Here is a 14,249-nt window from a genome sequence, read left to right as displayed (position 1 = left end):
GCCAGACAAATGAGTCCATCTTGACCTGGCTGCTCCGCATCTGGGACGCTGCAGCCAATGACACCATTCTGGATGGAAGTGAGGCCAGGCAACTGGGATCTCTGTCCCGGGATGTGGTCATTGACCAGGGGATTGCGAGAACCCAAGAAACTCTCAGCCTCTGGCGGCGACTGCTGACAAGTGTGAAGGACAGATACCTTTGTAAAGAAGATCTCCAGGTGCACCAAGGAAAATGGAGCACAATAGAACAAGGCATCCGATGCCTGAGGGAATTGGCCGTGCTGGAGATCATTTTCTCAGAAGATGAGAGATTTCCTAAGAGCCCAGACTGTGTCCGGTGCACGTCACAGATGTGGTTGAGATTCGCACGGCTTGGACCAGAGATGTATTCCCGTTTCCTGGCAATGCTACAGTGGAGGGAAGGTGAGGACATGGTAGGCGTCTTGGCCAATAAACTAAGAATTTATGAGGACACTGTCACAGCCCCATTTCGTACCCATGTCTCATCCGTGGAAACAAGGCTGGTGGAGCAAGTCCGAAGCTTGACTGAAGAGGGCCATCAGAAACTAAAAAAAGAACTTAAGGAAAACAACTACCAGATCTCTCCAGAACCAACAAGAGTTTCTGACATTAGGAGCCAGCGTTCCTCAGGCAGGGAGAGAGGACACACTCCACGAGGTAACCTCTGGTTTTCCCTTCAGGAGCATGGAGAAGACATGAGGAAGTGGGATGGAAAACCCACCTCCTCCTTAGCAGCCCAGGTATGTGAGCTGAAAAGAGGGACACCTACCCCAAGAAGCTCATCTAGAGTCAATGCTGCTCCAGTCTCTCGTGTACAGAACTCCACACAGTATCAGAATGATGATATGACTGATCCTCTTGAAGGGACCTCAATAACCTATTTACAGGAAGAGAGCAATGTGTACCAAGATCAGGAGTAGAGGAGAGGGATAATCGGATCTATTGGACTGTGTGGATCCGATGGCCTGGCACATCTGACCCACAAAAACATAAGGCTTTGGTTGACACCGGCACCCAATGTACTCTGATGCCATCAAAGTATGTAGGAAAAGAATCCATCTCTATTTCTGGGGTAAGAGGAGGATCCCAGCAGCTGACTGTAGTGGAGGCCAAAGTGAGTTTAACTGGGAACAGGTGGCAGAAACACCCCATCGTGACTGGCCCAGAGGCCCCATGCATCCTTGGTATAGACTATCTTAGAAATGGATATTTCAAAGACCCAAAAGGATATCGCTGGGCTTTCGGGATAGCTGCTGTACAGACAGACAACATTAGAAAACTGAACACCTTGCCTGGTCTTGCAAATGACCCCTCTGCTGTGGGACTACTGAGAGTTGAAGAGCAACAGGTACCAATCGCCAGAACAACAATACACTGTTGGCAATACCGTACTGACAGAGACTTGGTGATTCCCATCCATGAAATGATCCGTAAACTGGAGAGTCAAGGGGTGGTCAGCAAAACCCACTCACCCTTCAACAGTCCCATCTGGCCTGTGTGTAAATCTGAAGGAGAATGGAGATTGACTGTAGACTATCGTGCATTGAATGAGGTGACTCCACCGCTGAGCGCTGCTGTGCCGGACATGCTGGAACTGCAGTACGAGCTGGAGTCCAAGGCAGCAAAGTGGTATGCCACTATCGATATCACCAATGCATTTTTCTCCATTCCTCTGGCAGTAGAATGCAGGCCTCAGTTCGCTTTCACCTGGAGGTGCGTGCAGTACACCTGGAATCATCTGCCCCAGGGGTGGAAGCACAGTCCCACCATCTGTCATGGACTGATCCAGGCTCCACTGGAGAAGGGTGAGGCCCCTGAACATCTACAGTATATCGATGACATGATTGTATGGGGCAGCACAGCAGGGGAAGTCTTTGAGAAAGGAGAGATTATCCAGATTCTGCTGAAAGCTGGTTTTGCCATTAAGCAAAGTAAAGTTAAGGGACCGTCTCAGGAAATTCAGTTTCTAGGAGTCAAGTGGCAAGATGGACGTCGTCAGATCCCAACAGAGGTAATTCATAAGATCACTGCAATGTCTTCACCTTCCAACAAGAAGGAAACACAAGCTTTCCTAGGTGCCATAGGCTTTTGGAGAATGCATATTCCTGAGTACAGTCAGATTGTGAGCCCTCTCTACCTGGTTACCCGCAAGAAGAACGATTTCCACTGGGGCCCTGAGCAGCAGCAAGCCTTCGCCCAGATCAAGCAGGAAATTACTCATGCAGTAGCCCTTGGCCCAGTCAGGACGGGACCAGATGTGAAGAACGTGCTCTACTCTGCAGCCGGGAACCATGGTCTGTCCTGGAGCCTGTGGCAGAAAGTGCCTGGTGAGATGCGAGGCCGACCACTGGGATTCTGGAGCAGAAGCTACAAAGGATCTGAAGCCAACTACACTCCCACAGAGAAGGAGATCTTGGCCGCCTATGAAGGAGTTCAAGCTGCCTCAGAGGTGATTGGCACAGAAACACAACTCCTGGCACCCCGACAACCAGTGCTGGGCTGGATGCTCAAGGGAAAGGTGCCTTCCACACATCACGCCACTGACACCACATGGAGCAAGTGGATTGCTCTCATCACTCAGCGCACCCGTATTGGGAATCCAAATCGCCCTGGGATTCTGGAAATAATTACAAACTGGCCTGAAGGTGAGACTTTTGGATTGTCTTCTGAAGAAGAAGAGGAGCAAGTGGCACGTGCTGAGGAAGCCCCACCATATAATGAGCTACCTGAGACTGAAAGATGATATGCCCTCTTCACTGATGGTTCCTGCTGAATTGTAGGCACTAACCGGAAATGGAAAGCTGCAGTATGGAGCCCCACATGACAAGTTGCACAAGCTACCGAGGGACAAGGTGGATCGAGTCAGGTGGCAGAGCTAAAAGCCGTCCAGTTGGGTTTGGATATTGCTGAACGAGAGAAGTGGCCAAGGCTCTATCTCTACATTGACTCATGGATGGTAGCTAATGCTCTGTGGGGATGGCTGGATCGCTGGAAAAAGGCCAACTGGCAGTGCAGAGGGAAACCCATATGGGCAACTGAGATTTGGCAGGACATTCCTGCCTGCGTAGAGAAACAGACCATGAAGGTTCGACACGTGGATGCACATGTACCCAAAAGCCGGACTAACGAAGAACATCACAACAACGAGCAGGTGGACCGAGCTGCCAAAGTGAAAGTATCACAGGTGGATCTAGACTGGCAGCACAAGGGAGAATCATTCCTAGCTCGTTGGGCCTCTGGTCATCAGGGGAGAGATGCAACATACCAATGGGCCCATGACCGAGGGGTGGACCTTACCATGGACAGCATCTCACAGGTCATCCACGACTGCGAGACCTGTGCCGCAATCAAACAGGCCAAGCAGGTGAAGCCTCTGTGGTATGGTGGACGATGGTTGAAGTACAGGTATGGGGAAGCCTGGCAAATTGACTGCATCACCCTTCCCCAAACCTGCCAGGGCAAACGCTACGTACTGACCATGGTGGAAGCAACTACAGGATGGTTAGAGACCTACCCTGTGCCTCACGCCACTGCCCGGAACACCATCTTGGGCCTAGAAAAACAAGTCCTTTGGAGGCATGGTACCCCTGAGAGAATTGAATCAGACAATGGAACCCATTTCAAGAACGGCCTTATCAACACCTGGGCCAAAGAACATGGTATTGAATGGATATATCATATCCCTTACCATGCGCCAGCTGCTGGGAAAGTTGAACGGTGTAATGGACTCCTTAAGACTACTTTGAAAGCACTTGGTGGTGGAACCTTCAGAAATTGGGAAATGAACTTGGCCAAAGCCACCTGGATGGTTAACACCCGAGGGTCCGTCAATCGAGCCGGTCCTGCCCACTCTGAACCCCTGCACACAGTGAATGGGGACAAGGTCCCTGTGGTACACATGAAAGGTATTTTAGGAAAGACTGTTTGGATTAATCCCACCACAGGCAAAGGCAAACCAATCCGTGGGATTGTTTTTGCTCAAGGACCTGGTTGCACTTGGTGGGTAATGCAGAAAGATGGGGAAACCCGTTGTGTACCGCAAGGAGACCTAATTTTTAGTGAGAACTGTATGTAAGGTTTCATTTTGTATTATATATCTGTAAGAGGGTATTGGTTTGGGTATGATGTAGATGGTAGTAGAATAAGGGGTGGATTATGTCTTGGGGTACAATGCAAAAATGTGTATTCTATCACCATCTGTTAAAATGTGGGAGGGGTGGTGATCCTTATCTCTGTGGGAGATACCCTCTGCTGATGTGCCATCTGATAAGATCAGGGGGATGATCATCGTTATCTTTTCACAACCCATCCTTCCTCCAGAAGATATATTTCGTTAATGGGCCATTAAGTCCTATTGTGTGACTGATAGGATTACATCATCCCATTGGGAGATGCCCCAGCCAGGGGCAGGAGCCAAGCCTTTCTTACCTAGATAAAAAACTGGGGTTTGGGACCCGAGGGCAGACCTTTCTACTGGATCCCAGAGGAAAGTCGGACCATTTCCACATCATCGCTGGATCTTCGGAGGAAAACTGCACCTTCTACAGGAGCACTGCTTCAACAGAACCATATCTGTCATCCAGGAGGACTGCAGCCACCATTTATACGGACTGCTACCAACACCCTGACTGACAGGGTGTCAGGTTGTATTTCTGACTGTGTTGGTGGTTGTTTCTTTTATATTATTGCATGTATTTTATTTTTTCTCTTTTCTCCTATTAAATTGTATTACTGACTTGGAGTCTTGCACTGGTTTTACTTTCAAACCAACACAGACTGTTAGTTTAAATGGATCAAAGGAGGCACTTTGTCACCACTATGGGTAGAAAATTGAGGTATCAAGTAATTAGGGAAATTACCAAGTGAGGACATCAGGTAAAGTCCATATGGAATCCCCATTTCACTCCCTTTTACCGGTTTCTGTAGTATAGTATTTTCAAAAACAGACTAGAAAAATGTGAAAAAAAGTTTAATGATGACTTACAAATATACAATACTTACATTTTTAAGAGTTACAAAAAACAAAAAGCTTCCTCCGACCTTTGGAGGAGCATTTCCATGTTATTTATTTACAATGAAAAATTACAGTCACTTTTCATAGTGTTACACGTTTACATACAAGCATTTCTCAGTTGAAAAATATCTTGCAGCTTACCCAGAGGCAGCTTTTGCAATCTGAGCTCTACACCCATCTATCAGATGAAAAATTCTATCAGCCCGTTAAGCTGACATGACATGGCATATTTATAATTTAACAGCCTTTAGTTTGAAAATATTTACAACTCATATGGCTAAACTGTTGCATAGGTGTTGAGATTCCACCTGCTCTATTATATATTGCTCATGGTTTTGTAAAAAGGCACAGGCTACCCTTTTCAATTAGCTTGGTGATGTGCATTTAGAAAACAGTGGTCCAATTTCCTTAGGGTGTTTCCAGATCTTCTTGAAAGGAATTTAAAAGAATATATAACATGTCCTCTGCAGGATACTTTTTTGCATAATGAAACTTTTATATTAAATTCTTACTTCTTTATTTACAATTCTTACCTCAGGTAACAAACTGAACACACTTTCCAAAGTCTGTTAATTTCTATTAGTTTTCCAGTGTTGGATGTTTCCTAGATTGTAATTTATTGAACCCAAAATTTTAAAGCTTTCTTCTACCTGAGAGCAAACATTAGTATTTCTTTGTGTGTACTTCAGAGTCTTCTTATAGACTAGAATACTTGCAATAATACAGCCAAAACACATCCACAGTCTCTTTTTGACACCTTCATTAGGCGCGTATACCAATACTTTAATGAGTTTCAGGCCATATAATTTCCACATGTGAATTCAACAGAACCTTCATCCACTTGAATGTAGTTTGGGACTACACATTCATAACTGATTGTTTATAATTAAAACTAAGTATCTCCAGAGTTTTAGTTATGGTTCAGGTCCAGATCTTTTTATATTGGAAAACAGTAAAAGCTTGCCATCAATAGCTGTGAACAGAATTAAAAAAGTGTCTTCTAGCATTACAGTATTTCCCTACCAAAAGTTTACTGCACAGTCAAAATACACTCTAAGTTCAAGCATCTTTAAAGAATGCCTGTGTTCTGGATTTTCTTCGTGCAAGAGCTTCTTGTTTTTTTCTTTCAATCTCTTCTTGAGAACATTTTCTATTTTTTTGTTCTACCACAGACACTGTAAATAAAAAACATGTATTAGGAGCTTCAAGTTTGTTCAATATGTATTTTAACTTAGCCATTTTCAGTGTTTGAAGACCTATGGCAGGAGCACACTATTCTGACATACAGGGCACCCACATTAAAAATGGCTCATCAATCCTGTCCCCAAGGCAGGAAGGGGGCAAAATGCATGACCTTTGCAGTGCTACTGATTGCTACCTCAGAATGAAAATGCTGGGATGCACACATTTGCTTCAAAGGAAATTTTACTAGGGTGCCCTTCAAGTGAACCTTATGACATCAGATTCAACATAGAAGATGGCAATGGGTTAAGAAAATTAAGGCTATCAGAGTGAAAAGGGCTCTACAATTTAGTGAGTTAGGCAGAGATATGGACATAGAGATGGTATAGACACAGGGGTCAGATACAGTACAGGTGTCACACAAATAAAACAAGATAGGTTGAAATAAGGTCAAAAGTAGCAATAAAAATTGGCAAAGGAGACAAGAACATGATAGCTAAGCATAGCATTTTATATGGCATTACAGAACTATAAATTCCCATACTACAAAATCCTGATCTCACTGGAACCAAGGAGAACACTCCTTGCACATATCAATAAATTTACTATTTTATACACCAATTTCCAATTAATGTATTTTTAATAACTACTCGAATAAATAGAACAAAGAGTATATTTGCCTCTCACAAAAAGTGTCCATGAAAAATTAAATAGCAATTTTTGAAAGGACCACTTGATATCCATTTTTTGGTTAATGTTCCTTCCCTCAAAATTTAAGACAAAGAAAGTTATGGTTTATCTGTAAAGAAAATCTATGCTATTTTCTTTCACTCCTTTACTCTCTCAAACATTCCACAGAATAGCTAGTTATTTCTCCCCTTCCTTCCCCCTTATAATTCAAAACTGCTACTTTCCATTTATATGCTTCTCTGCTGGGAAAAAAACAGATAAAATACCCATTCTTCAATAATTAATTGTTTTGTTGCTTTTGCAACAGTACTTCTTGAAAATGGAGGTTAATATAGGACACTTTTAAAGGCATGTTTTCAGAATGAATATTTTTTATTAATTAAAACTTTGCCAAGCTGCGAGATCAAGTAAAAATAAGACTGAGGCACTTGACTGGTTCCATCTTTCCCCAGTAAGTAACACTGAGCATGGAATATTACTGACAGTTGCCTGGCAATAAAGAAGTGACTGACCTCTCCTCAGATGAAAGGGCATCTTAGAGTTTAGACAGATAACACAAGAATATTTCACTGGCAATTTCAGCCACAGAGCAAAGAACAATACAGGCCAAGCCGCGAAAAGTGTCAAGCGATTTGAGGTTCCAAACTCCAGGCATACAGTAACATAAAGAAAATGGCATTCCATATCACCTGGTGTCTTCTTCCCCTGTCCCATCATTAACTAGGGTTTTACTATGCATCAAAATAACAGTATTTTTAAGTAACAGTTAAAGAAAATAGTATGCTGAGTGCTGCATCAGCCTATGCTTGATCCTAGGGAACCTGAGTGCCTATGGAGAGAGGGTGTGAGGTATTTCAGAGAAGTGGAATGGAAACAGGTGTCCTGAACTACAGAAATTCAAGATATGCATCAGGACAATTTTATTTTTGAGAAAATAAGCTTCAGATTCTCCTTAGAACATCTTCTAACACCTTAACTAAATGGATGAATATTGAAGTCTATTTTAAGTTGCAATACAGTACAAATTTCTCTGACATTCTGACTACAGTAAGGAAACAAACAGTAACAGTCATACCTGATGTAGCCTGTGCAAAAGACTCTGAAAGGTGCCTCTTGAAAGGTGATTTCTTATTGTCAAGCTTGCTGTGCAAAGTCACATTCACCTGATTCTTGCTTCCTTCTAAATGTTGCAGAGTAATTCCAATGCCAGAATGATTCCCTGGATTTTCAGACTCTACACGAAGAGCACTCTGAGAATTGTTAATCTTTCGGAACTTAAACTTTGAAGGCACACGTGAGTTTTTGTTACCAGAGCTGCTACTTGGAATCTTTTCTGCATTATACAAGAAATGTGAGCTGTTGAGTGCTTCTGTACTAAAAACATTTACAGCATTAGCAGGACTTCCTTCTGAACCTGTGTGTCCTGCTGGCACAGAATTTGACCTGTACCATTTCCCTGAAACAGTCTTTGCAATATCTTCAGAAGCATCTTGATGACAGTTTTTAGGCAATGTGTATTTACACTCCACAAAAGGATCCGAGATCACAGTCTGAGGATTTGAGATATTCTTAGAGTTCACTACATGACCTGTTGTGGCCAGCCCATGCACTAGCTTTGATGAATTCTTACAGGAATCATTTAGTGAGAGAGCCTCCTGCTGTTTTGCATTTGTTTTTTGTGCCAAGAGGAGATCAGGTAGTTCTTGTTTAGATGCTGGGAAGCTGTTATCAATATTTGATCTGGAATTAATACTGGCTCCTTGAATAGTTTTAGTTTTTTCATTTCCTTGTTTAACATCCTGGGTCTGAGTTTGCTTTTCTATATCATCACACACCTGATATAACAATTCATCATCCTCACAGTTTGCATCCCAAAGACTATCAGATCTGCAAAACATACCCAATACGTCATCAGAGAATTTCGGTTCATTCCAGTCATCAAATGAAAGAGGACATTTCTTTGGTATTTCAACTTGATTTGAGTTACTTGCATTGGCTTGGTTAACCACTTTTATTAGATCATTAGGTTTCATGATGGTAGAAACACTGGATGGATGACAGGAAATAATATGAGTGTTATTGACAGGTTTTCCTGCTGATTGTCTATGAGGACTAGATCTTGAAGGGAAAAGAGGAACAGCAACACTTTTAGGCTTAGTAGATTTATCTCCAGTCTTCATTTCAGATTGCACTGAAACAGGAATATGGTTCAAATCACTGTTATGAGTACTCTTCCAAATAGATTTAGTTTTATCTGGCTTAACATCACATTTGCCATGCAAGGCATGAGTCTCTGAGTTTACTGTCTCACGTGGCTTTTGTAAAGACAATGATTTTACAACATTTTCTGAGTTTTTACTAGAATGTTTCAAAGGTGAATATTGCAAACTGTTAGATTTGTTTACAGTCCCCAAAAGAGTTACTGAATTGCCACTATTTCTTTGCTTTGTTCTGCTAGCATCACTGAAATAATGCACAAATGTATCTGCAGGAATTTGTGGTGGTTCTCCAGTACTTATCAATTCAGGATTTTGGGTTATTTGCATCACAAAAGAGTCATCTGCCAAAAGATCTGTATCCCAGTCATCAAAGTCATCATTAACAGCAAGCTTAGCAGAGTCCACCAACTGTGTCTTCAAATAAGGGGGACTTTTTGTCAGGGTGTCAGTATTACACTTTGGTGCAATGTGGTCCACGCTTCCTACTGCAAACATAGTATCTTTTTGATATGCGTCTGAATTACCACACTGCGTGTCTTCAACTTTCTCAGAAAGGTTCTCCTCCTCCAAGGTACTTTTAATTTTATGAAAACTATTATTTAAAGAAATATCTGACAGCCCTTGGCTCAAGTGTCCGCTGCACTTCTGGGTAGAGGAGTCAAAAAGAGCATGAAGGGCTACTTCAGCCTCAACGTCTACAGACTTTTGACTGCTGGATTGACAGGGCTCTGCCACAGGGACGCCAGTGCTCTGTCCAACTGGTTTCAGGGACACAGCAGTATCTGTTTCAGAACCTTCACCAAGGAGTGATTTCTGGTTCTTTGTAATTATTTCATCTTTAGAATTACTTGAAGGCTCTGAGGTGGTTTGGATGAAGTTGTGACCAAGCTTCTCCTGTTCCTGAACAGAATCTAACTCTACTAGATTTTTATCAAACTCCCTAGCCAATTTCATGAGTTCCTCTTCGGGATTTTTTATTTTAAGATCTCTAGATTAAAAAGAAAATACAGAAAATGAAGTCAGAGCTACTGAGAAAGTTTAGCCAAGTTCAGTTACATGACCCTATGAGCTGTTAATTCTCCACTTTAAAAACTACAAAGGTATGACTAAATCCCACCCCTTCAAGAAGACATAAGACCATAGTTAAAAGCATTCTATATGCTAATGTACAATTATATCGTTCACAATACATAGAAGACGACACAGCTAGGTGTTCATGAAAAAGACTATGATGAGCAAGAAAAAACTGTAGCTTACCTTGTGCAACTTAACTTTGTCCTAGCTCGCCCTTTTACTACTACAGGTGTACAGGGAATAGCATCCTCACCAATCCATGTTCCTAAAAGGTAGCCTTCATTACAGGCTGCTTTTTCATCCTGAATAATTAGATTTATAATGCTTAGAAATTTGATTTCAGATAAAGAATGGACTGGACACACATCTTATATGAGTTAAAAGCTGCTAAACTTTTGAATAAACTGGATGAAACCTGTTGAAAGCAACAGATAAGAGCAAAAACAAGTTAAGTGAGTTTACTGCAACATTGTCCACTGATTGTTGTATCACTTTAATTATATCAATTTAAATAAGAAGCTTCAATTAGAATAACTGAATTATACTTTGACGTACAAATCTAGTAGTCTATTGCAGGTTTACACACATTCATGTTACAAACTGTGATCTAGTTTACTTCAGTACACAACTAAGGAGCTGGCTGAGGGGCCAGCAGCAGAAACAGGCTAGAGAACTTAAATTCCATTCTGTATGCTTACAGAAAAAAAGTTCTGACCTCTTCGACTACAACTTCTTCCACTTTTTAATTGATAAAAAGAGTCTTTAAACAAAATTAATTGACATTTAGAAACTAAATGAAATTGTTTCAGAGCTTCAAAGTTCAGGCTTGAATTTGAATTCTGAAATGGAAGAGATATAATACTGTGATGAATTGTTTAGAGGGGCAGAGCAGTAGGATGTGGGAAATTACTCCATGTAAGCCAGCAAAAGTAATTTGAATTTTAATAACTACTAGGGTAGTTTTAAATAAGTCCTCTTATTCTTTGTAAAGTTAAGTATTTTTAAAATTTATTTTTCTTTAAAATAAAATGAAAACATAAACGGCAGATTACATTTACAGCGGAACTATAACTACTTAAAAAGTAGGCAGTGGCATCCCTTATCAATGATTTTCCAATTATTTTAGTGTAATTTCTAACAAATATGCTAAATAGTAAATATATTTTAAATAGCCCAGTCAAAAAAGCAGGCATGTTTTGCAAGCTAAATACTAAAGATCTATTGCAGGAATTACATGTTTTCTCTTGCACTTAAAATGCAACAGCACTTTCGTTTCGACTTTCTGGGCTGTGTACATCAGGTTCACAGCAGGAGGGAAAGGGCAGAGATATTGGCTAAAGAGGAACATTATTGAGAGTATTGAAGCAAGGTTACTATGTTTATATTATTGCAAAATATCTCTCATCTGTATCTTGTTCTTATAAATCAGAAGTCAATCAAGACTGTTCAAAAAGCTTAAAAACAACTGCCAAGTAAAACCAGTATGTGAAGAAACTCTTACCTTTTAACGGATGAGTAATTAAGTATAAATAAACAGTATTCCTAAGACCAAGGGCAGTAACTTCTATCTGAAAGTAAACCTTTCTAAAACGGAGCTGCTGCAAGTTTCTTCATGTGTCCATTTTTACAGCATCTGTGACTCACACAACAATCAGTCAATGCTATGCTTACTATTTTAACCCAATCCAGTTCTATAAACTAGTTTTCTACATGCCAAACTCTTACTGTGGTGCTACTGTAACTAAAACCAAGGCTAAGGGTGAAGCACTATGCTCTTTGATTACTGCACATGCAGAGCATTGTTTTAGAAAGTTGCAATTACCTGAGGAGCAATACGATTAACAATTTCCGAAATTTCTACTGCGCATCTACTGGTAGACTGCTTGGTTTTTCCACTGCCTATGAAAACAAACAAACTTATTAAAATTTTGAAATCTATTCAGTTTATGAAGTGCAGTACATCTCAAATAATTAAAATAAACCTGTAAACATCAAAGCCTGATTCACTGCTATATTGTAGAATTTATGGGTTTTTAATTAAAGTAAAATCAAACAACCATTATAAGAGAAAGGAACCTTTCTCCAAGAAGTCTTTTGTAACTTTTACTACACTCCCACTGCATGCCTCAAACAGGTCTGGATTTTGGTATTACCTAGGCTGTGTGCAATTGGTGAATGAGAATCCCAAAAGATTTCTTGCTGTGTCTCAGTGTCATTAATAGGAGAGCTGAAAGTAGGTATTCGGGATTTCCTACTCAATGATCTCTTTGGTGTCTTATGTAAACATGGCTCTGTGTAAAAAGAAAGAGGATCTTTATTAAAAAACAACAAACAAAAGGCAAAAATTACTTACAACACAGAACAGGTCAAGGAAAAAGAAAATGCTTTAGGAATGTCAAGAATAAAAATCAAGTTCACACTCACTAGGATTCCTTTAGTCAGAACTGGAATACTGTTCATAACTAGACATGAAATACAGAACAGGACTCTCAGCTTTCTTAGTTTACCACAGAGATGAGAATATTACATGATCCTGACACCTTTATGCCCAGCATCTGATTGTAAGGATGTCAATTCTTACATTTGAAAGAATATTAACTTAATCTTGTATTAAGAGAAAAATTATGTATACCTCTATGAAAAAATATTTGCATTCTTGCTTGCTTTGTGTCTTTCACCCAGACTCTGAGCTGAACTACTATTTTAATGGGCCTCTAAAGTACTCTGGGTCATAACCTACATTCACCTATATTTCCTCCCCTGGGCCTTATCAGCTAAGATTATTAAAAGCAGGAATATAGCTATTCAAAACCTGCTTGCAGCTTCCTTTGATCAGTAAGTGAACTAAACACCCTAAGTGATGTGAAATCCTACAGAAATAATTTAAAAGATGCTATTACTACAGGAGGAACATCTTAGAAGATGTTTTGCCCTGATAAAACCCAGCATGGCCAGGTTTTATCCTCTCTTCAGTTAGTTCTCAGTATTTGCTGTGGGAATCACAGAATAGGCCAGGTTGGAAGGGACCACAATGGGTCACCTTGTCCAACCTCCCTGCTCAAGCAGAATCATCCCAGAGCACAGCATTGTGGAATATCTCCAGCAAGGGAAACTCCACACTCTCTCTGGGCAGCTCATTCCATTGCACAATCACTGCACAGTAAAGTTCTTCTTCTTTGTGCTCAGGTGGAATTTCCTTTGCATCAGTTTCTGTCTTGTTTCTTGGGCTACTTCTCTGCATCACTGAGCAGAGCCCAGTCCTTGCTCTCTGTACCCTTCCTTTATTTACACACTGATGATGTGCCTCTGTTTTCTCTTCTCCAGACTAAACAGGCCCAACTCCCATAGCCTTTCGTCGTAAAAGATCATTCTCCAAACCACTAGCCAACTTTGTAGCTCTCTGATGGACCAGTTCCAGGAGCTCCACGTCCCTCTCGTCCTGAGTAGCCCAGAACTGGTCACAGTATTACAAATGCGGCCTCACCAGGGCTGAGCAGAGGGGGAGGCACAGGGGCCTTGACCTGCTGGCAATGCTCTTCTTAACTCACGCCAGGGCACCACCGGCCTGCCTGGCCACCGGGGCACGCTGGCTCAACATGCTCTCAACAAGAACGGCCTCTTTCTTCCCTGGGCATGCGACCCGGGCGAGCGGAGATTTACATCGCACCAACCCCTCCTCACGGCTCGGCCGCGCCTCCCCCGGGCTTCGAGAGGTGGCGGGCAGGGCCGGGGCCCCCAGAGGCCGCTCCCGCCGTACCTGCAGCGCGGGGCGAGCACGCCGCCTCCCCGGCGAGCAGGCCGCGGCCCGCGCCGCCTTCCGCCTCCCCCTCCTCCGCGGGGAGCTCCGCCCGCCGCCGGGTGAGCTGCTCCTCGCCGCCGCTGCGCCTCCTCAGGGCGGGGGGCCTGAGGGACAGCCCCCTCCGCCGGCTACCGGGCATAGCGGCCGCTGCGGCGGCACCGCAGCCATCCCGCCACCGCCGGCGCCGCCATTTTGGCGCGCAGCTCGAGAGGCCGCCGGCAATTGGCCGCGGCCCGACCGCCTCGAGCGG

At 42.4% G+C, this 14,249-nt stretch overlaps 2 protein-coding genes across 5 annotated transcripts in view; one reads left to right on the top strand and one right to left on the bottom strand.

The window, feature by feature from the left end:
- LOC148224178 (uncharacterized) overlaps positions 1-14,249 on the top strand; it is a 470,521-nt gene that overhangs the window by 138,486 nt on the left and 317,786 nt on the right. The gene's annotated exons all lie outside the window — the stretch shown is intronic.
- ETAA1 (ETAA1 activator of ATR kinase) lies at positions 4,976-14,221 on the bottom strand. The gene is made up of 6 exons (XM_014889239.2): positions 13,958-14,221; positions 12,354-12,491; positions 12,023-12,099; positions 10,384-10,502; positions 7,983-10,114; positions 4,976-6,210 (listed from the first exon to the last, which is right to left on the bottom strand). The coding sequence occupies exons 1-6, from the start codon at positions 14,136-14,138 to the stop codon at positions 6,095-6,097; spliced, it is 2,763 nt and encodes a 920-aa protein (XP_014744725.1). The 5' UTR covers positions 14,139-14,221; the 3' UTR covers positions 4,976-6,094.

This window comes from Sturnus vulgaris, chromosome 3, assembly GCF_052056855.1.
Source record: "Sturnus vulgaris isolate bStuVul1 chromosome 3, bStuVul1.hap1, whole genome shotgun sequence".
NCBI classification, from domain to species: domain Eukaryota; kingdom Metazoa; phylum Chordata; class Aves; order Passeriformes; family Sturnidae; genus Sturnus; species Sturnus vulgaris.
The sequence above is the reverse complement of the archived record's forward strand: the minus strand, read 5'-3'. Positions and strand labels throughout refer to the sequence as shown.